Source organism: Cyprinus carpio, chromosome A5, assembly GCF_018340385.1.
Source record: "Cyprinus carpio isolate SPL01 chromosome A5, ASM1834038v1, whole genome shotgun sequence".
Lineage (NCBI taxonomy): Eukaryota > Metazoa > Chordata > Actinopteri > Cypriniformes > Cyprinidae > Cyprinus > Cyprinus carpio.
The window spans coordinates 35,836,011-35,859,110 of NC_056576.1; the positions used below are offsets into that span (position 1 = coordinate 35,836,011).

Sequence of the window (23,100 nt, forward strand, 5' to 3'; positions counted from 1 at the left end):
CGTCCCGCAGCTGGCATGTTGGGTCTGCTTCACACGTGTAAGCAGCACTGGCATCATACTAAGTGTGCATACATTCACTTCAAAAGGGTTATTATAGATTAAAAAAAGCACAAAGCTGTTATATAAATTATCATCTACTTTCATATAAAAAAGTGCATCCTTTTGAAAACAAAGTATGCATAATTGTATTGAATGTGCACTTGTAGTGTACTTCAAATATCCTGAATAATCCAAGGACGACAATGATGATGATAAAAATAACACAAGGTTTAATAAATAATTTAAAATACAGTTGTGTTAAACACAAACAATATCAAACGACTGAAAAGTGAACAAAGAGGAAGTTAAATACACAGTGATAGTGAACTGAAGAGAGAACAGGTGTGCTAATTAATGAGTGTCCATGGTAACTGATGAGTGGCGGGAAACTAGAACAAGGGACATACTAAAAAATTACATGGACATAACAACATGACCGTGACTATATATATATATATATATATACAGTGTATAACCCTGTATTTGCAATACTAGTGAAATAATTGTACTTAAGAGAGTACACATTGTTTCTTGCGCTTTGTAATAATATCAAATTAAAAGTTGACTTTACAGTTTGTTTAAAATCATTATATTTTAAGAATATTTTGTCATGCTTCTCTTGATATGTTGACTAATATCCCATGTATAATTATAATTTTAACTGTAGTCTGTTATTTGATATTACATGTAAAGTTAATATATTAATGTACTAAATTGTACATACAGTACACAAATGTGTAATTACCAATTTATTTAAATACATGACATAAGTTTTAGTTATTACACTTTACCATAAATGTTTCCCAGTACAATAGAAGTACATACGAAATTACATTTAAAGATGTACTTGCGTCCTATTTAAGTGTGTCATGCTCACGTTCTGCATATTGCATATAAATTTAAGTTTAATACATTAATTTGATTTCAAATAACATGCAATAGGTGTCCGAAGCCACTTATGTATTCTTTTTAAGTATATTATTTCAGTAATAAGTGCTCTTTTTAATAAGCACTCTGCTAAAGTGTACTTCTTTTCACAGGCGCAGCTTGAACATTCTGCTTAATATCTCCTTCACAGAAGAAAGTCAGTTTTGTGTTTGAAATGCAAGTCAAATATTGATGAGCTTTGCACATCACATGATCATGTGTTTGGGTTAAGAACACGAGGAAACTACAGTAGAGTGATAAAGGAAGGAACACTGATGTTTTAAATGATTATTGCATAAATGATTATTTCTTGTCACATGCTATACCTGTCCAATCAATGTTAGTAACTCTGTAAATATGCAACTCTTTGGTGTTTTTATGATTGCTCTTAAAGCACTCCATCAGTTACAGAGGAGTACACTGCCGCTGAAGCTCCTTGACGGGGCTGAAGCACATTAGTTAAGACATAAAGGTCAAGTTTATATCTGCAGAGTGAGTGCTGCACCTCTTCTTCTAAAGTTTGATATATAATGGATATATTGATTTCTACCTCCGTGTGTGACATCACAGCAACTGAATGTGTTTCTGAGAGCAAAAGAGAAGAGCTTAGAGCTGTATACTGCACATATTTGGAAATCACTATTCTCTAGTAAATGATTTGGATGTTTACTGGTGCTCTTTTATATGCTGATGACATTAATTTGGAGCTGATTTCACATCTGAAAGAGAGGTGTACACAGGTTTTTTTGTGTATGCACGTGAGAAATTGACATTGTTTAAAGAACTCAGTCCCAGAGACAGTCTCAGTATATTTGCCTTTAATCACATAGAAAGAAAAAAAAATACTTTATACAAAATATTTTTTTAGTTTGACAGAGGACGAGAGAGCCATATTTTCAAAAGCTGCAACCTCCAATAAAAGACATTCAAAAAGTTTTTTTGTTTTGTTTTCTCGCTTGGTGAGGAGATGACAAATAAACGATCAATGAACATTCAGTGACCTCGCACCTTCACTTCAGAGAACAGAACTAAAATAAAGTGATTCATCAGGGGTTTCAGGTCTTGTTTGAGCAGCAGCATTCGTTTGATCTGAAGACATTAACCAACAGAAATTCATAGAAACGTGAGAAACAGTAAGATTCACTCAGTCTGCAAAATAAGAAAACATTTCTGATTAAATATAACAAAATGATAAGAATCAAATTGAACAGTATGATGTATTTGTGTGCACTCTATATCTGGTTTATTTTCAACTTTAATAATCATTAAGGGTTAAGTTTGTTACATTTACTATATTTGCAAATATATATATATGTCATTTTCTGTGTTGATTTAACTGCTTCAGAAGTCCCCATTTCCAAAATGATGTTCCATAACACAACAATACTAACTAACGGAGTGTAATGTGCTGCCAGTATTTACCATCATGTAGCGAGTAAATACTACACATATTTGTTGATGATTGTTGTAGATATAGGTGCAACAGAAGAGAACCATTTTGTTCATGCTTTTAATGTCACCGACAAACAAATACCATGGGAAAACGTGTTTTTAAGGTAATACCTTGGTACTTTTAAGTGTAAATTTCATCATATATAAATATGCACTGCAAAAAATATTCCTCATCAGTATTTATTCCTTTAAAAACGACCTGAAAGTCATTTAAAAGAAGATAAATAAATGTAAATAATAAATGTCTGCAGCGTGGTAATCATTCAGAAACAGTATATGTTGAAATACCATGTTGTTACTCTTCATAAACCAGCAGTGTACCATGCAGTGCCACAGAACATGTTATGAAGGGTGTACTGCTGTAATTTACCCTCAACCTAAACCCACCTGCATCAGGCAACGAAATCCACTTAGAGATCCACTGAAGCCTTGACCGGGAATGTTTTCCTATTGTAGCACTCAGCCAGCGGTCATTAACTGCTTACATACTTGCCTTAGACAGCGTAAAAGAGTCATATGCCTCAGTCATGACAGTGTGGAAGGCCGCAGAGATGAGATGAGATGAGAGAGCACCAGTGACATATGACAGACAGAGAATGAGAGCAGGGCTTCGCATGAGTGACAGGTGCTCACTCTCAAGGTGTCAACTACTGCCGAGTTCACATGTAAAATAAAAGTCTAAAACACCATCCCTCCCACTTCACATGCAGGAGCAGCTGATCAAAGGCGCAAAACGCTTAATCGATATATAATACAGCTTTTTCTGAAACTTAGGAGGTCATTTAAGGCTACGTTTAAATGACGGCAATTGTGCTGGAAGAGGAAAAGTTAGTCCTTTGCGTGTTTGAAAACGTTGTCAAAGTGATCCCCATTCATACGGATCCACAAAAACAACTAAAAACATTGGATGTCACTTTATAAAGAAACACTACACACCCGTGCACATACTGTACACACGTGTGCCTATAGTCTGAACACGTGATACGCATGTGCATGATGTCACCGTTTTCACAAATTTGTGTCTTCGTCGATTACATGAGATGATAACGCAATGATTTTCAAAACCTTCACTTTGAAACCCATTTTCAGGCCCCTGGAACAGTATCATCAAGTTAAAGAACGGCCAAAATGCCCTTAGATTAAGAGTGATTTCACACACTAGCGCTTTTGTTCATTTAACGTCAGAGAACGCGATCGTAATAAACTGCAGAAGTGAACTGATATTGATGACGACTGATTGAGTAAATCTGTGTGTTTGTATGAGCATGAGGAGTGGGATTAATGTGCAGTTTTTGAAGCAGTGTGCTCTAAATTCACTTCGTTTACACATTCACATCATTTCCCACCAAAATAAAACCTTTATGATTTAACATGTTATAACCAAGTATGAAACATCCGAAATTATCAGGATATTACATTTTAGGTATCATTTTAGAGTACTGACGTAAAGGTCTCTTGTTGATACCATCCACATTGCTATGAAGAGACTGTTTACTACAGGACACCTTTAGCATCTCGAGCGGCAGCATTTGATGCCTTGGGTGTGTGAGGTGAAGAGTGTTGTTATTCTACAGAATGAGTATGCAGGTTGAGCTCCAGTCTCAGGGGTGACAACAGAAGGAGTGTGTGTGTGTGTGTGTGTGTGTGTGATGTGCAGATGGTTTCAATAAAACAGACAGGAAAAATTGCAACAGAAAATGCTTTTAATGTATGCTTCTGCATTTTTGAAGCCCTAAAGAACATCACACACACACACACACACACACACACACACACAGAGACACACACACAGACACACGCACACACACACACTCACACACACACACACACACACACACACACAGAGAGACACACACACACACACACACACACACACACACACACACACACACACACACACACACACACACACACACACACACAGACTCTGTAATCCTTCTTTGCATATGTTGCAAATTCAAATGAAAACAATGGCGACAGATCAAAGAGGTTTCTCGGGATGGGAGGGGCAAATGAAGACAAGAAATGAGCGCCTGAACATTTCAGCTGCAAGCTGAGATCGAAAAGATGATGTATAGATGGAACTTAAATGCAAAGCAGCATTTACAAAATCTTCCAACTATATTGACAGTCTCTGGTGACTTTAAGTTTTCATTTTATCAGCACTCTGCAGTACCCTTATATTTTGTTAAAGTTTTGTGCTCCAAGGAAAAAAAAAAAATAAGTTCATTTCTTGTCAATTTCATGTTGGATTTAGAATGACAGGAGAGTGAGAAAAAGATTTTCCTATTTGAGTGAACTGAAAAAAGAGAGGCTGGCTATGTTATTACAGCAGTGGTGCACTGGGTAGTTAGTAGAGTCCGGCTTGCTTCATATCAAGTGAACCCTTCACTCTTTCCTCAGTTTTACAGTTGTTTCTCTACTGGACTAAAAAATAAAAGGCTGAAACCCCAACAGATCAATTTAAAGGGCTAGTCCATCTGAAATGAAAATTCTGTCATCATTTACTCATTCTCAAGTTGTGTGAGATTCTTTCTTCTGCTGAAAACAAAAGAAGAGATTTTAAAGAATGTAACCAAACAGTTTCTGGTCCCCATTGACACAGTATTATTTCATACTATGGAAGTCAATGGGGACCAATGACTTTAGTTCCTCATATTCTTCAAAATCTTTTTTCTTTTGTTTTCAGCAGAAGAAAGAAATTCATACAACTTGAGAATAAATAAATGACAGAATTTCCATTTTTCGGTGGACCATCCATTTAAAGGAGCTCATTAACAGCAAAGCTATGTTTTTGGTTTACAAAAAATAAAATAAAAAATAAAATAAAAAAGACATACTGTTAGACTGAACTGCTGTAAGACCAGTGCATACTGAAACGCCATGAAGTCTTGATTAATTCCCATCTCTGAAACAGAAGTTAGGAGTAGTCCTTTGTGTAGAGGGAAAGGCGTAAGACAAAGTGCCAACACGACCGCAGACAGCAAGAAGATGACAAAACATTTCATTCACGGTTCAACAACACAGGCTTCATTTCCGTTAGGCCTCTGCTTCAACATCAAATCCATGTTTTATGTGTATAATCTCTTGCTCTTGATCAGTTTAGAACATTCCACTTCTGTCTCTACCTCTTTCTCTCTTTATCCATCTTTCCTTTCCTGTTTTTGACAAGTACACTACAATGCCAAATAGTACATAAAATACAAGGCAGTGTAAGCTGTCTTAAAGTCCTCAACTACATGAATACAGCAGAGCAGAACAGAAATGTCATGGAGGCTCTTTTGTAAGAAAAAATGCACACATAACTTTTCTCTCTGTCTACCTTAGAACCATTCTGCTGTAGGCTTAAATCAAAGGGTTGAAGACACTGACACAATGCTTAATTTCTACACAAGGAAAAAAGTTACTTTTTTTTTAAATCAAAAATGCATCTGCCTTACAAAATTATACAACATTCTGATGCACTCTCTATCTCCCACAGTGATGGTCCACAGTGTTATGGTTCAAAGTCCTGGTTTCTCCTCGATCACCCTCCCTCTTCTCCCTAAGAGTTGTAGAAGTACAACCGCTGCGGTTTGCAGCGAAGCCATAACTTTATTTACAGTGACATTTGGAGATGTAAGTGATTTATAGAATTTAATTTTGTGCTAAGAATGTGGCTAAGTAACCTACAAAGTATGAGCCACCTTAACAGAACATTGGTTTAGCCTCTGTGCATTATAGGGGACAATCTACTGAAAACAAGCAAGTTTTGTGTTTTTGTAGGAAAATTATCTTTTACATTAGTGATAACCTTCTTTGAAATTATAATATAACTATCAGCAGGGCTATATGAGTTCAAAATTAAAGTGAAACAAGTTTAAAAAGAGCAAACAAAAACAACAAAACAAAACAAAAAGAATACTAAAAATAATTTGCATTGTTTGTATCTATCAACACACCAGGGTTAAGTTGCAATTTTTAAAAATTTAAAGTTCCTCAAGACACAAAAACAGGTTTCATTCATCCTCTCAACTTTACACCAGTCTGAAACTAGAAGAGTCATCACAACGCTTGGTGGACCTTATCATAGTAGCATCAGGCAGTTTTCAAGTGTATAAGAATTCAAATGAATTTAGTTTTTGAGGCATTTCAAACCTTGCTGTAGTTTTTGAGGGCCATGTCTCTGCTTGGTCCAGACACTCCAACTTTATTAGGATTAGTAATTGTGTTCTGCAGCTCATATCTCCAAAAAAAAAAAAAAAAACTGTGCATGTGAACCCGTGCATTTCCCAGGAATAATCACTTGCAACAACACATTTCCAGTTTCCTCTAAGCAAAGAGGTTTTCTTGCTTGATGCAGGACTCTTTTCAATCCTGGTTCAAACCGTTGACTCGGGAGCTTCATCTCATTGGATACAAAGATTAAAATGTACAGCAGGTTGGTTATTTCCTGTGAGAAGACTGCCACTCTCCCATATATGCACTGATCTTTATGAACAGTCTGTGAGCTGAATGTGGTGTGGGCTGCCCTTGAATCCAGGGACACTGATCATTACACTGGGAGGTGAAAATAGCATTTGGTATCACCACCTGAAATGGCATCCCCGCCTCCTGGCACCACATTTATAATGCTTCCTATAAGCATCTGGGCCAATTAAAAGTTTTATAGTGTCATGAACAGCAGGCTACATTGTAATGGAGACCAGAAGGCACAAAGGGATTCTGCAGAGCCCATGTTGATTAAAAACTGTGTATCTATGCAGTACATTATGGTTTCTAAATCAAAGCTATCATGTGTAAGAGTAATCTATATCTGGAATGCCTCCTTCTCTATAACCACGGTTGCTACCGTAGCCAGAGTTGGTCATGTTTTGGGTTGGCTTGTGTAGACCTGTGCCATTCGAGGGGAAGATGGTGTGTATAATGTAATCCTCTCTGACTGGTTTCGGTTGAAGGGGCTGTCTTGTTGCCATTGGTGTCATCTGAAATCCTGGACCTCTGATCTCTAAGATAGTGTTGTCTTTCTTTGTGCCTGACTCAATGTAGTCATCACAGTGTTTGCTCTTGCGAGAGCTACCATGGTTGTAACGGTCCCGTGATGTGAAATGTCCCGCACGGTGCCCATACCAGCAGAAAATGGCAATGATTAGAGCAAGGGAAACTATTGCCGTAGCACCTCCAATAATTCCTGCAAGTGGAAGAGAAGTCATTTGATCAGAGCTGTCGTCTTCACCGTCATCATCAGTGTGGCCAGGATCAGACGTTTCTGTTCTGGCACAAACTGGAACCTCGTTTGGTTCTGTGTCCCCCCCAGGCAAACTACTCCTGCTTCCACTGTTAGACACTAGAGGCACCATGCAGATGATGTAGCTGGAAGCAGGCTGCAGGGAAGTGAGAAGATACTCCCGCCGGTCACCCCTAACCAAGGTTTCTGTGATGGACCCCATGGCAGAGCTGGTTCCTAGGCGAAGCCAGCTTAATCGAAAGGAAGAAGATGTTTGCGCTACGCTCCAGGTAACGCGGATACTGTTGTGGGAAAGGGGTTTCACATTCAGGGCCAGATTCTTGCCCACACCGCTGCTGCTTAATGTGTAGTCCAGCCCTGTTTCTGGGAGACTGAGGCCTGGTCGCTTGGATCTGAGAGTAAACAGGGACCCTTGAGGGGGCGGAAGGGTGGTAGAAATGGCTCCCGCCGCTCCTCCACTCACCCTGTTACCACCAACGCCGACTCCTGTACCTACTCCTCCACCACCAGCAGCAGCCAACTCACATTCATCCATCTGATTCGTGAGGTCTCTAAGAGCCATGTCTCGGACTCGCTCTGGTGTCTGGCAGATAAAGCCTCTCACTGTAATTGTATTCCCCTTTGCTTCCAGCCAGTCGTGCAGCCAGCGCAAGTTGCACCCACAATGCCATGGGTTTCCTTTCACAAGCAGCTGCCCCAGGCTCTCCAAGTCCCTGAACAATCCTCTGGGAAGGGTGGTCAGATTGTTTCCAGAAAGATCTAGGCGCTGTAGTCTGCGCATTCCATCAAGTGAGCCCCGAGGCATGTGTATGAGGTTATTGTCCTGAAGGGAGAGTCTCTGCAGGTGGGCACTGGGCAAGTTAAGTGGGGGTGTTTGAAGTGAATTACGGACCAGGGAGAGTTCTGTTAAGTTTGACAAGCGTGAGAAGGTATCATCAGCAATGCGTTGATTAGCTAAAAGATTACCGTCCAAGACCAGGCGACGTAAAGAGGACAAACCCCGGAAGGCATGAGTAGGAATAGTAGAGATTCGGTTGTCGTCTAAACGGAGTTCTTCTAGTGAGGCAGGAAGACCAGATGGGATGCTGGAAAGGTGGTTTCTGGAGAGGAAGAGGAGACGTAACCGAGGGTTGTCCGAAAAGGCCTGGTCCTCGATACTCACTGTAGAAACAGAGTTGTCGTCCAGATGCAACTTTTCAAGGAGTGGAAGTCTAGCAAGTGCTGCCCTTGGCAACACTCGAATGTTGTTGTCCTGGAGGTGAAGCTCTCTTAATGAAGGTGGCAAATGCATGGGAAAGTCATCAAGCTCGTTATCATAGAGATATATAACACGCACGGTGGTGTGATGCTCCAAGGACCTAGGAAGCCCTACATTGTCAATGTGATTGTTCTGGAGATAAAGGACAGTTGCAGATGGTGGCAGAGGTGGGATTGCACTCAATCCGCGGTCGTTGCAGTAAATAAAGTCCTCATCACAGCGACACACAGATGGGCACACTATGTCACCTTCGCCATCCGGTCCCTGTGAAGAGGCTGCAGTCGTCTCCAGTAGCTCTGCCAATAATGTGAGGCACAGGAGCAGGAAGAAGAGCAAGTCTCGAAGCTCTCCTATACCTTCAGGAGCCATCATGCAACCAGCAAGCACTCCTAGCACTCCACTTGCCTTTTATAGCACAATTCAACCAATATAATGGTTCTTCACACAAGATGATTCAGAAGTCCATTTGGTCTTGTGGCACGTTTTCTTTTACCCTAGAAAGAGAGAAGAGTGAGAGAAACACATGTTAGCTAGCAAGTTAATGCCTTGGACAGATTTTTATTTTCTAGTAAGTCAATGAAAGGCCAACATCATATGCATGGCAATGCTTGTTAATTAAATCATAACCAACTGCTTAGTCATGCTAACTATTTAAACCATTTTGCATACCATATTTGCATAGTTTTGCATAGTTGCAGTTCAAGAGAAGTTTGAACCGATGGCCTCAATTAGAAATATTAGAACACTTAATTGGAAAGACTGACAAAACTTTTAATCTTTTTTAATACATAATCATCAAATTATAAAATTCAGCCATTTACTCTTATACCAAAATATAAGACCTAAAAGGATTTCTTACTCTGTGGCTTCCTTTTGTATTACATCCATAATTTTTATTCTAGCCATCACAATTCTAGAATTATTAACAAAAGTGTAAATTAGCTTACTATAGCGCCAGCTTGTGGCTAATTCTTACCAAATATTGTACACAGCCTTGTTACCTTGTATTTATGTGCTAAATGTCATAACGTTAAATCATTAACAATGCAACAACTGCTGGTGGCCATTTTTTTTTAGTTTGTACAAGTAATTTTTCATGGCTAGGTTGGCACTTGGCCTAAAGAAGATACACATCAATTTTAATTTTCCTTTCTGAACAAACTGTTGCAGAGTTCTATCAGGTTTTTAGTTAGATTCTGACACAACTTGCAATGCATACTCAGAATCTCTTGTTGTCTAGGTTTGGACATTGTATAGAGATTGGTCAATTAGTCAAAATGGTCAACACCAGAGTATTTAATTGGTGTAACTCTTTAGAATGTTTTGATAAATCAAAACATTTTATGTTTTTTATCATGAGGGTCTTAAAGAGAGCAGATGAGGGTTTTGATGAGGATTCATGTGAATCAATTTAACGACTTGAGACATTTTTGGAGTTTTAGGGTAGAAAAAAATAATTAGCAAAACGGTACAAATACAATAGGGAGAATGTGGAACTAAGGGTTAGTGTAAATGCAGTGCATGTCTGTTTGCACACTATTATGTTGTTTTAAATAAAACATCTGGTCAAATGAGACTGCCAACCATTATTGGGTATTTGGGTCACTTCATACAGTGCATAGATGAAGGATCAAGAGAGAGGAGAAGAGAGACTGATTTGCAGAGAGTGGAGGGATTAGTAAACATATGTGTTTGTGATTATCTGGATTAGGCAGGTGTTTTTGCTTACAAACTTCACACTCTTTATGTTCAGCCTCACCTCCAGCAGAGACATAACATTAACGTATATTTTCTAGAGCAGGGTTTCCAACCTGAGGGCTTTAGTTGGGGAATGTTATTTTTAAAAATTACAGTTATGTTATTGAATGTTATAAAGGATACCTTAACAACTGAAAAGCAACTACACAGAACACCCCAGCATTTTGGCGGCACTTTGCATATTTAAGGACGACTCACAGTTTATGGAGTAAAAATCTTGTATTTAAAACAGTTTATGCTAAAAGATGATAGACAGTACTTAAAGTTCCAGGTGATAAATCGAATAAATAATTAAATCATAATTTGAGCCCATGTTGATAAGTACTACAACCATTCTTTCATTCTTATATGTGACCCTGGAGCACAATACCAGTCTTAAGTCGCTGGGGTATATTTGTAGCAATAGCCAACAATACATTGCATGGGTCAGAATTATCAATTTTTCTTTTATGACAAAAAATCATTGTTATTTTAGGTTTTTATTTTGTTCCATGAAGATATTTTGTAAATTTCCTACCGTAAATATATCAAAACTTAATTTTTGTTTAGTAATATGCATTGCTAAGAACTTCATTTGGACAACTTTAAAGATGATTTTCTCAATATTTTTATTTTTTTGCACCCTCAGATTCCAGATTTTCAAATAGTTGTATCTCAGACAAATATTGTCCTATCCTAATAAACCATATATCAATGGAAAGGTTATTTATTTAGATTTCAAATTATGTAAAAATCTCAATTTCACAAAACTGACCCTTATGACTGGTTTTGTGGTCCAGGGTCACATATTAGAGTATATTATGTGCAACCTCAGCTCTTTTGAAAAATATGCATGTGGTGACATTTCTGCAAAGGTGAAATGTCCAGTCAGTGGCAATAAAAGTGTGTTCAATTTTCTCAGAAACAGGTTAACGTGAATCTGGCGACGTGTTTTTACGGTGGTTGTTGCACTTATCATAGCAGTTTGGAAATTAAATGTCCAGTGAGTGTCACTAAAAGGTTAATGCTTTATTGTGTTTGAAAATGATGCACCACCTACATTAAAACATAATCTAAACCTTACCACCAGTGTTAACAAAAGCAAATGGGACTCATACCAGAGTGTTCTGCATTACAGGTGCACCAGGTGAGCTGCAGAGCAAGTTTACTATGTCAAAAAAGCCATACATTTGGAGCTGGTTGTTCGAGGTGTTTTGAAATTGTGCAAGGAACCATGTGAAAATAAGTTTTCATTAATCTATAATCTGCCCATGTAATTGTAATTTAAGTGTAAAGGAATATAAGTTAATTGTGTCAGTATTTCAGCTGGAAACTGAGTTGAGTTCTATGTACAGGTTATAGGACTGTAATTGGACCATCCACACAGCTGGTGTCATGGTATTTATGTGTGCACATACAGTATGCCGGTATGTGGATGTTTGTATCTGTACATGGCATATGTACTGTGTATGCATGCCATCCTCTGTGTGTGTATGAGATGTTTGGGTGCACACGTGTGGAGGCGAGTGAGGAGTGTGGCGTAGTCACAAGGGTAAAAATGGGGCTGTCCAGACAGGCTGTCGCCTTGGGGTGTCTAGCTCTCTCTCCTTTCCAATATTCCTGGCAGTGGGAGGACAGGACAAGACTATATCAATTTACATCCAGGGACTCTGGGACAGACCACAGAAACAAGTGAGTGACTGCATATGTGTCACTTCAGTATCTACCACTATAACTCCCAGTGAAATAAAATTATATCTGCTCTTCCCTGCTGCCTCTTGGTAGCATGTAGTAACACTGTATTTAATTTGAAAAAAAAGAAAGAAAAAAAAAACCCAACAAAACAAAACTAAATTGGCCTAATATTTGAGGCTAGTTGTCACAAGAGCCATACTATAAGGTCTAAGTTACAAGTCTAGTTGTTATACAGTACTTGTTTCCTGTGTGTGTGTGTGTGTGTGTGTGTGTGTGTGTGTATATATATATATATATATATATATATATATATATATATATATATATATATACAATGCTATGTTATTACTTACATTTTTTGCTGTTTCATAAATTGCATATACTATAAAAATTTTGCTACAAAGACATTAAATAGCATATAGATTTTAAATACAGATATGTTTTTAAAGATATATTTTATTACATTAGATAGTATTTCATATTTAAGCAAAGACATCCTTCTCAAATTATTGTCAATAAACAGCAGTTTCCTGTTGTAACAATTTACCCCATATAGTATGACAACATACCCAGTATAGATCCACATGTGTTCAATGCAATGTTTTCCTGGGCAATAATAGTGGAAATATTCAATAGCATTTTTATAGTCAAGACTTCAAAGTATTTGTCTATACAGAAACTGATTTTAAAAAACTCACTCTGAGAAACATTTACTGACAGCTAGCCACACATTCCCATATAATTTGATCAAGCTAATATCAAAATATTTAATTTTATGCAAAGTTGTTTTGACTATTTAGAATATTTCTTTTATCCTCTGTTTGCTTTATATTATAGCATACTACAGAACCCACATGGCCATTCAAACTGTGTGGATGTGTGATTAAGATTGTATGTTTATTGAAGGTAAGAAAGAAGGCAAGACACAATAAGGTAAATAGGGTAAATGAGGTGAAGATCTAATTAAATATGCACTTTTATTCATAAATTCCCAGAACAGAAATCTGTACACTGGATAAAGCCTAAAATCCTTGTTTTATTTTGTTGACATATTAGAGATTTTACATTTGGGATTTTGGATAAACTTCATAAATCATGAAATCCTGGATTTCTGTACTCAGTTTCGGAGGCAGTGTGTAAACGTGATTGACACAACGTGAGGTCGTATTTATTTTTTAACATGAGACAGATGATAATTTTGGATCAGTGTGCAAGGACCTTTAGAAGGAAAGTCGTTACATGCCATTACAGCTTATCTGTCAGGCAGTGCATCGCTGTAAATATTTTGGGAACTGAAATTGTCAGATGCAGGATGGAGAGAGAGAGATGGGAAAGATGATGGACGTTTACAAGTAACTGAGGAAACAGCGTGATTAAAGGTTGAATGAAAGCTGCGATGGGAGATGGAGGAACAGGGCTGAGAGACACTGTTAAGTCTGGATTGATGTTTTGGGGATGAGAGGTCTCTTTATCCAGCTCCCAATGGGGATTTCAAATAGCGTTAAAAGATTTGCCTAATCCATCCATCCATCAGTACACAGGCAGGCAGCCAGCCAGTCAAATATTTATACATACACCTACTATCAATTTACTGTTAATCTATCGATTTATTTTTACAAAATCCAGTGAAAAACTTGTGAAGTAAAACATTTAAACCTTTTCAGATAGACACAATATGTTTCCTAATGCTGATTTCTCCAGCTGCAAGATTCAGTTATTTTATTTTAAATAAAAACAAGTAATTGTATGCGTTAATTATCAAAATCTAAATAAACTATTCATCTGCCAGGTAATATAGTTATTTACCCTAACTAGGCTGTCCACAGTATACTGCTGATATGTGTATACTGACCATTTTGTAAGGTGCTCTCAAAATAATGGAATTAAAATAAAATAAAATAAATATGAGATTAATAAAACTGTATTTAAATTTTTTTGTAACATTTTATAGATTTAATATTTACATTTTCACAAACTGAAATTATTTCTGATTATTATTTAGTATTTTAGGCTAATTTTCAACACAAATTGTGTGCTTTCTGCAAATGTCATTTTTGAAAGTGTAATTGTTTAGCTGAATCTTTTTCTTGTTATTATTCATATTGGTGTGTATTTTTGATCACTGATAACCAGCAAGTTATGTTGGTCATAGGGTTTTTTTTATTTAATCTTTTTTTCTTTTCTGTAGAAGACAAAGAGAAACATTTTGAAGGGTGTTTATGCCATTCTTTTAAACACTACAGCAACAACCGATAATGACAATTCATAGGGACACATAAAGACCAAACTTAAGACATGAAGCACTGCCTGACAGTGTTTGCAGGTCAGCCACTCGCTTGACAGACGCTAAAGCCAGAAGGAGGGCGGTCTTAAGGGCCCCGTAGGGCCTGGGGAATATACAGTAGATAAGTACCAAGTCGGCACAGTATGAGGATGAGGTAGATTCGATCTCCGAGCTCCCTTCAGAAACTTAACTCTCGTACAGAGCTCCCCAAACAAGTTGGAGGCATCTGTCATGACCATCTTAATTCTAGAGTTCAGTCTAAATGGGGTACTTGATTGAAACAGTCAAGGGGTTTTTCAAGGGGCCACAGCTCTGATGCAGCGGTGAGTTACCCTGAGATGGATCTGATGGAGGTGATGGTTGTGGTGAGGGACATGGGATTTAATGTGAATAGTGTGTGGGAGGAATTTGGATTTGGATCAGTTTTGTAGGATAGGAAGCGGCTGAAATGAGGCCGATTCCAGTTTCGATACTTCGTAAAAGTGTGTGGGGTCAGAGACAGTCCGAATGGCAGGACTGTATATTGATAGACCAATCCTTTGAATGCAAATCTCAAGAATGGTCTGTGATGGGGAGCAAAAGTAAGTGTCTTTCGGATGCACCAATATAAAGCAGTCCCCCAGGGCATACTTGTGCAAAGATCTGTTTCAAAGTCAGCTTCTTAAAAAGGCTGTCTCATGAGCAAGCAATTCAGATGACTGAGATCGAGAATGGACCTGAGGCCGGCCTCTTTTTTGGGAACATGGAAGCAGTGACTTTAAAAGCCCGACCCGCTGTTCACTAGAGGAATCATTTCTACAGCTCCTTTTTCAAGCAGTGTTTGCTCTTCGGACTGGAGAACATGAGCATCTTTGTCCTGATGACGAGTAGAGGTGTGCAGCAACTGCCATTTCTCGAGGGGGGAACTTGCCATACCCTTTTACTTCAGCGCCGTCAACAGAGTTGAGGGTGGCAGAATTAGAAAAGTGAACACGTGCTGAGTTGGGGTGCACCACACCTTGGTGAGTTCATCAGAACTTCTGGAACAACGGCACCAATCTCTAGCGGGAGATTCATTGAAGACGGCCCAGTGGGCATCATTCATCTAAGCAGGTGTGGGCAGGCTCTTCCAGCCGACCATTCTAAGCCGTGATTCTCTACAGCCTGGTGAGGGTGCGAATAAGTTTGTTCTCTGCCTGCCCGTAATAACTCATTGGGGAGAAAGGGTGTCAGGATCCTGTCTGGAGCATGCCCAATCCTCCAAATCTGAAGCTGTCAGTGATATGGAATCCTTAGTGAAAAAATTATCCTCTGATCCACCTAAAAAGATCAAACCGCATATTAGACACGGGGTGCTGATCCTCACATGCAACACACCGTTGGATCAAATTGCTGCACAAGACTCATGCTCTCGCAGTGAGAACAGTCTGTTTCAGTGATCGCAGCGTCAGTGTGGGCATGACCCAGACAAGCGGCGCACTTGAATCTGAAGCTGTCAGCGATGTGAAATCATCGGTAACAGCATTCTTCTCTGATCCACCTAAAAAGATCAAACTGCTCATTGCAGACGAGGGGCTGATCCTCACGTGTAAAACACAGCAGTGTGCTGTGGAGAGAGTGAGTATGTGGGAACTGTGTTTGCTCAGCCTGTGAGTCCACTGTTTCTTCTCTGAGCTAGCTAAGAGGGGAGAAATGGGAGAAACGGCAGAGTGTGGCTGCCTTCAATGAAGAAGGCGATCAGCGAGCGGAGAAGGGTGAGACTAATGCTCTCAGTGAGAGCATTCCATTCCATTGAGCACAGTCTCTGCGTGGGTGCTGCCCAGACAGGCAATGCATTCACTGTGCCCATCTGCACTGTCAGCGCGACATTTGCAACAATGTCGCCGACAAATTTGCTCCCATAGATGCCAGATAGCTGCAGGGGAAGGCTTTTAGCGATCTTTCACTGGCGGGGCTTCTTCTCATGGTGGCGAGCAGCAGGCTGAGCTTCTTGCTTCTTGCTCGCTGAGTCCAGTGAGGAGTTGGTATTTACCATTAATTACACTATTATTAGGCTACTTATATAATATTATTAGACTTCTTATTATTAATAATTTTGTTGTTGTTATAGAAACCATAAAACTATGTTAATGAAGAGTCATGATCTTACTAATATGATAGTTAACTCTGAATTCAAGAATTAATAGTTCTAATAAATGTCAACCCTCTAAGCGCCAAAATCGCAAAATTGCGACAAGAAGTCATACTTAATAAAATATACTGTAGGTCCTAATTTGGTGTAATATCTCATTTGTATTCCCTACCACTAGATGGCAGACATGTAGTACTTCAATTCTAGACTAAAATTTCATCTTGTTCTTATTCAAAGTGTTCGAGGAAATAGCAGAGCAAGTGAGCTCTCGTGTCATTGATGCAGAAGCAGTTCAGTTCATAGCATGCAAGTTAATTGTGAGATTTGTTAGAGAAAATCGCCAAATTGCTAATAAAAAGTTGTACCGTGAGGATGTGTTGCAAATGTTATTTGCCGATTCTGACTCTGAAGGGGAATATTGGCCTTTTGAAGACAAAAAAAAAATCAAAAAACATGCAAATAAGTTCAAACATCCATTCAATATCTATTATTTCCTGAATATTACTGATGAACTGATCAAAAAGTAGGCTACTGTCCACATGCGTTTTACTACTATATAAAATAGTAATAATTTCAGTACTTTCTCCTGTTTTATTGTTGGTTTCCTCTTTCCTGATAATTTGGAATTAGGATAAAAAAATAAAAATAAAAAAAACATGCAAATAAGTTCAAACATCAATTCAACATCTACTATTTCCTGAATATTATGAAATTTGAGATGGCCGCCCCCTGATGACGTCATTATATGTAAATTAGATGCGTATATTTACACCCCACATAAACTTTAGGGCATGCCCAACATTTTTCTGATTTACAGTACATCTCTATCTTTAAGCCCTTTCAAGCCACAAGCTTTTGAAATCTTGATGTTAAAATCCAGCATTTTTCCAAAAATCCCTGGTGCCTAAAGGGTTAAAAAATTTTTTATTTTTGTAATAAAGTCCTGGATTTTTAATTGATTATGTATGTTGTCAAATGCATTTGCAGCATATTCAAAAATACCTATCATTATTTGTCTCTGTCTTTTATTTATTCATAATCTATTTATTTATTCCAATTTAAAGGCAATTTAAAGTTATTGCTGTTTCTGGAAACCTGGTGTTAATGCATTTATGCTTTTAATATGTTGTAGCCTGAAATATTTATTATGCACTCTCAGACTCGTGCCTACTCAACTCTGTGTGTTGGAGATTTGAAACAAACAAACAAAACTAATTCGTTCTGTCGTAGAAAACATTGTGGCACCAAGATATGCTACTATGAAGGGGGCCCTTGGGTTTGTTACATCCCCCGGGCCCTCTGTGTTCTTAATCTGGGCCTGCCAGTAATTTATTATTAACCTTAATTTAACCAGGCAAGTCACTTAATAATGAATTTTTATTTACAACAACAGCCTGTCAGGAGAATATCAGTCTCCTGGAAGACATACAGACATGCATATCATTATACACAAACAATTCATCAAAACATAACACACACACACACACACACACACACACACACACACACACACACACACACACACACAAAGAGAATAGTTAAATGTTTACAAACTAAAGTAACTGAAAAACTCTGTAATAAAATTATAAAAGTAAAACTGTATTTTCAGCAGAATCTCTATTTTCAAAGTTTTTCTTTCAAGTCAAATCTCAAGATATTTACAGGATGTTACCACTTTTAGTTCTGACCCATTCAAGGACGTAATGTCTTTATGTTTTCCAGGTTTTATCTCCGTTATAGATATAGACAGGTAAAAAATATAGGCTAGTGGCTCAGCTATAATAGATGTACAAACTTTTTTGTACATCTTTTGGGGGTTTATATATAAATATATATATTTTTTATATGTATATCTATATATATATGAAAAAAAAGAAAAATCTATTGCTGCAAAGTGGGATATGAGAAGGTATTTTAACAGAAAAAAAAATTAGACTTCACCTTTAAAAAGACATTGTGGCTCCAACCTCTGTATTATATTCTCTGACACACTCCACACAAGCCACAAATCCTAACAAGACCTGAGGAAGAGGGGAATAATGGTTTTCATATTCTCCTTGTGTCAGCAGTCTGCTGTCAGCGGAGCTACATTTTACTGACAATCAAGCTCTCAGATCCCTCTCTCCCTCTCGCCTCTTTTTAAGACTGACGTTAAATAAGTACATATTCGAGATCCCTGTTGGCCGCTAAAGGAGCCCAGTTGCCATCGCATTCATTTGGCTCAATGTCTATCCCAACAGAATCTCTGATTAAAAATAAATTCTGGAAGCATTAGCGCTGAAGCTGTGTTCGCCTCCACAATGAAATGGCAGGGGACCGAACAAAAAGGCCACACAAGCACGTGAGGAAAACTGGAGGAGAAAAAAAAACGTTCAAATATGAGTAACTGAAAATGAAACAAAGCTGGTGCTGCCTTTGTTTTCTTTTGTCTTTCTATTTTATGCTTGCTTTATGCAGTAATAGGATGAAAATAGTAAAGGTTTTCTGCTGTTTCTTCTTTTTTTCCTGTTTATTTTTATTTTCATAACACCTTTCTTTTCGATATCCCCTCTGTTTCTCGTGGGTGCCCATGAGATCTCAAGTATCTGTTCCTCAGACTTTTCTCCTGAGAAAAAGAGTCTCAGACGAATCTCCTTTAGAGTTTCAGAGGAGATCTCAACAAAGTCTCAAACTGTGCTCAGATTTGCCATGATCCCCAACAGATCTCATTATGAACTTGAATACATCATATTCTCCCGATTTTTCAGTTCTGCTCTCTTACTGTAACCTATTTTTTATTTTTCTGAAGTCTTAAGCAACCTCTGAGCAAAAGAAAGAGCAGCATCTCAGGAATAAAACTGTAATATGAGCTAGCTTTTCATTCTTTATTAAAGAGAGGATCTGCCTGAAAAAATCCTTATATTTATTACCTCACTAAAAAAAGGCTAATACAATATCAAATCAACATGTTATAAAAGACTTTGCATTCATAACATGCATATCATTAGTGTCACATGCAACAAAAGCATGTAGCTGTTGGCAGCGTTTTGTAATGTGTCAGAAGCTGCAATAGGAACCGGCTTAAACTTGAGCCTCCATGACAGTCATGCATGACTTGAACAGAAGCCATTTAACATTACATCACTGATCACTGAATAATAAGTGTGGATTCTCCTTTACAGTTCATACAATTCATCGTTTGATTCTTATTTGCGACTATTTGTTTTTTGTTTCTTATTTGATAACTTTTTATTAGTTTTCAGTACTGTTTTTGCTATGGTTATGATAGGAATATAATAGGCCTATGTGAGAAATAAGTACTGTATGTGGAATAGTATGCAGTATATGACACAGGGTCAGAAAGTAATGGGATTTGAGGCAAAAACGTCTCCCAAATTCAAGATAAAGTGGCAAAAACTGCCCAATTAAACTAAATCTGTCATGGCCATCGTGATTAAAGTGAAATGTGACAGCGATGTGATGTGCAAGTGTGTACTGTGCGTTACATTTAGATCAGTCTAGTGCAGAACTCAGTGACCTCGAGCTAGACGTGGACCACTTCATTGATGAGGAACTCGCTTTCGTTATATAATTTGTGTCCAGTTTGAATAACTGTTTTGTTCCTACTAAGACTACAATGCATAAAAAGCAATAAAACAATTCATAAATTGTTCTCAGCTTTTTTAAGTCTGTGCAGCCTTCAAGAACATGACGAGCCATTTCATCACACAAAAACTTTCTTTTTTATTATTACTTTTTTTTTTAATAATCATTATTACAACATCAAGAGTAATAATATTGCAATTCTGCCCGGTAATGAATTCTTGATATATATATATATTTTTTTTATAATCTATATAGTTTATACAGGCTGTGTTTATACACGTATAGCACCTTTGAGCAGCATTAAACAATCCATGTAAATAAACACGCCATGACAAACCATCTTCTTCTCCACCTTTGCAGTGTAAAGTTGGCTTTTGTTCATGTTGATGTTGATTCGTTTTCTTCATTATAGTCAGTTCTTGTTTGTATTGTGTCTGATTGAGAAAATTTATTTGACATAAAAAAATAAAAAAAAAACAGAAACAAGGTAATCAAAAAAACTGCCTTTGCAAATGTAAAAATGCCCAGGAGAACATTCCAAAGGACTCCAAGAGAGTTTTAAGTCTATTTTAAGGACAAGGGATAGAGTTATACTTAATTGCTGACATGCAGTGATACAGACATGCACAGCTGTACAGTTTATGTGCATAATGCAGATCATTAGCTCTTGGAAGTAGTTGCACGAGTCTTGAATAATTTGATTATTAATACTGTATTATAATTTTTTTTTTGGCAGTATTAATAAATGTTCGAGTTCAAATGAAGACGTTTGACTTTATGTCCAGTTTGTGAATTTGTTGAGATCTCTTCTTAAACTTTAAAGGAGAAAAATGTGAGGAAGTGAGAGTATTTTTATCAGGAGAAAATGCGGGAGACTTAAGCAAAAATCTCCATTTAATTATGTGCACATGCAATGCCCCATGAGGCCACAGGAGAGGAGCTGAGGATGGCAGTGAAATGCGCTGTAGTTCACGTGACAATGACAACATGACGGATTTCATTCATTCATACTACACACATTCATACTATATCGAGCTTGCTTTATTAGCAGCCACAATGTAATTACTTCTTCAGAAGACATACAAACTCAGAGAATATGCAGCCTTAGACTACCGTGTAGTAAATCTTGAACTACTTTTCTACTTCTTTTACTTCTAACAAAAAAGGATTGACTTAATCTACACAACATGCTGTTTTCCCGCCCTCTTTTTTTATCCTCCGCCGCTGTCTTTACTCTGTGCAGAAGTCAGTGTCTGATTCATCATTCTAAGGTGTGTTTCCCAGAGGCGAGACGTTTCTTTCTCTGCATGTGGATATCTCTGTTCACGGCTTCTATCTTAAACAGAGCAGAAATCAAATTCCAGGGAATGCCCTTTCATTAATAATGAGGCAGCAATAGAGCGTGTCTAATTTCAGCCCGCATGTATATTTTAGATGAATAAGAATTCAAACAAATGGCCTTGTCCTTCAGTGTGTGCCTTTGGGTGCTGGGTTTAAAAGAATCAAGCATACTATCGAATCTCCAGCTTTTGTAGACGTCCTCCATGTCTCTGTGACTCTTCCTGCCACATTTATGTATTTCATTATGCTGTTGATTATTTTTTTTCCCTTTAGAACTGATTTTCTTTTATTTCCACGAGGCGAGAATATTCTTCACAGGTTCAAACACTGCTCTTTCATGAGGGCTTGTGGTGCAGAAAAGACACATCACAATGAGATTGTACACATCTCAGCTGTTTCTTCTATAGAAGTAGATCCACCAGAGATTAAAGCAGATCAAACAGACGTTTCTCATTAGAGAAAGACCAGAGTGTTCTCTTCTAAGGTTTCTGTTGATCTATCTCTATTTTCTGAGACAAAGTTAATACCTACATAAAACAAAGGTAAGAACTCTTTTTTTTATGATGGGCGAATGAGCTTTACTGAAAATATCTTTTATTAAAAGCTTGTTTGCTTAACGAAAGGATCCTTCAGTATCTGCTAGATTTAAAAAGTAGCTTAAATTTCCCACTTTGATCGAAACTATTGCTTAAAACGAGTCGGTATGAAGCAAGACTTTTCACAGCCAGCATCAAATCTGGCCTACTGCGGCTTATTCTGGCTTGGAACATACTGTCCATTTGGACAGAAAGAGACTGTATAACATGTAAAGTCACAAATCTGAAATCATATCTTAGTCGGACACTGTCAAATGACAACAGCAAAAACTTATTAAATTATAATTGACAATAACAACCACAACAGGCCATTTGCTGAGCTCCACCCTCTATGTTTCTCATTTAGACGAAATTCACTGATTACAGTGAGAGAAAACTGAATGAAGATTTTTCTTACATGTGCTAAAACGAATAGTGATATTAAAGGGGTCATATGATGTTGCTAAAAAGAACATTATTTTGTGTATTTGGTTTAATGAAATGTGGACGAGTCTCAACTTCTATAAAGAATATCTCTTTGGATTTTAGACTTTAGTCTTTGCAACTTTACAGATCTTTTTTATTCACCAAGAGCTTGTAACACTCCAAAGAGAAAGGAAAATTTGAAATTGCATCATATGACCCCTTTAAAACTTACACTAGTTTAGCTTTAATTTCCATAAAGTGAACATGAATGCTGTCTGTATCCTCTCTGGGAAGCATTTTCCTTTTCTAATCAGTCCAGCAACAGCATTTGTAATATATGCATAATGTAATATTGTAACTTCTGTCAGTGTTTTGCTAATTAAAACCATTAAGGCAACTATGATGGTAAAGAACTGCTTTAATTTGTATGTATTTACCTCTATA

The 23,100-nt window shown here is 37.6% G+C and overlaps 1 protein-coding gene across 3 annotated transcripts in view; it reads right to left on the reverse strand.

Annotated features, from left to right (window-relative positions):
• Nucleotides 1-1,767: 1,767 nt before the first annotated feature.
• Nucleotides 1,768-23,100, reverse strand: part of LOC109056589 (leucine-rich repeat transmembrane protein FLRT1-like) — a 59,093-nt gene continuing 37,760 nt past the window's right edge. For all 3 annotated transcript variants that reach the window (XM_042757060.1, XM_042757059.1, XM_042757058.1), the window contains one exon: nucleotides 1,768-9,397. In XM_042757060.1, the coding sequence (XP_042612994.1) occupies nucleotides 7,191-9,275 (2,085 nt within the window). In that variant the 5' untranslated portion in view covers nucleotides 9,276-9,397 and the 3' untranslated portion in view covers nucleotides 1,768-7,190. The remainder of the gene's footprint in view (nucleotides 9,398-23,100) is intronic.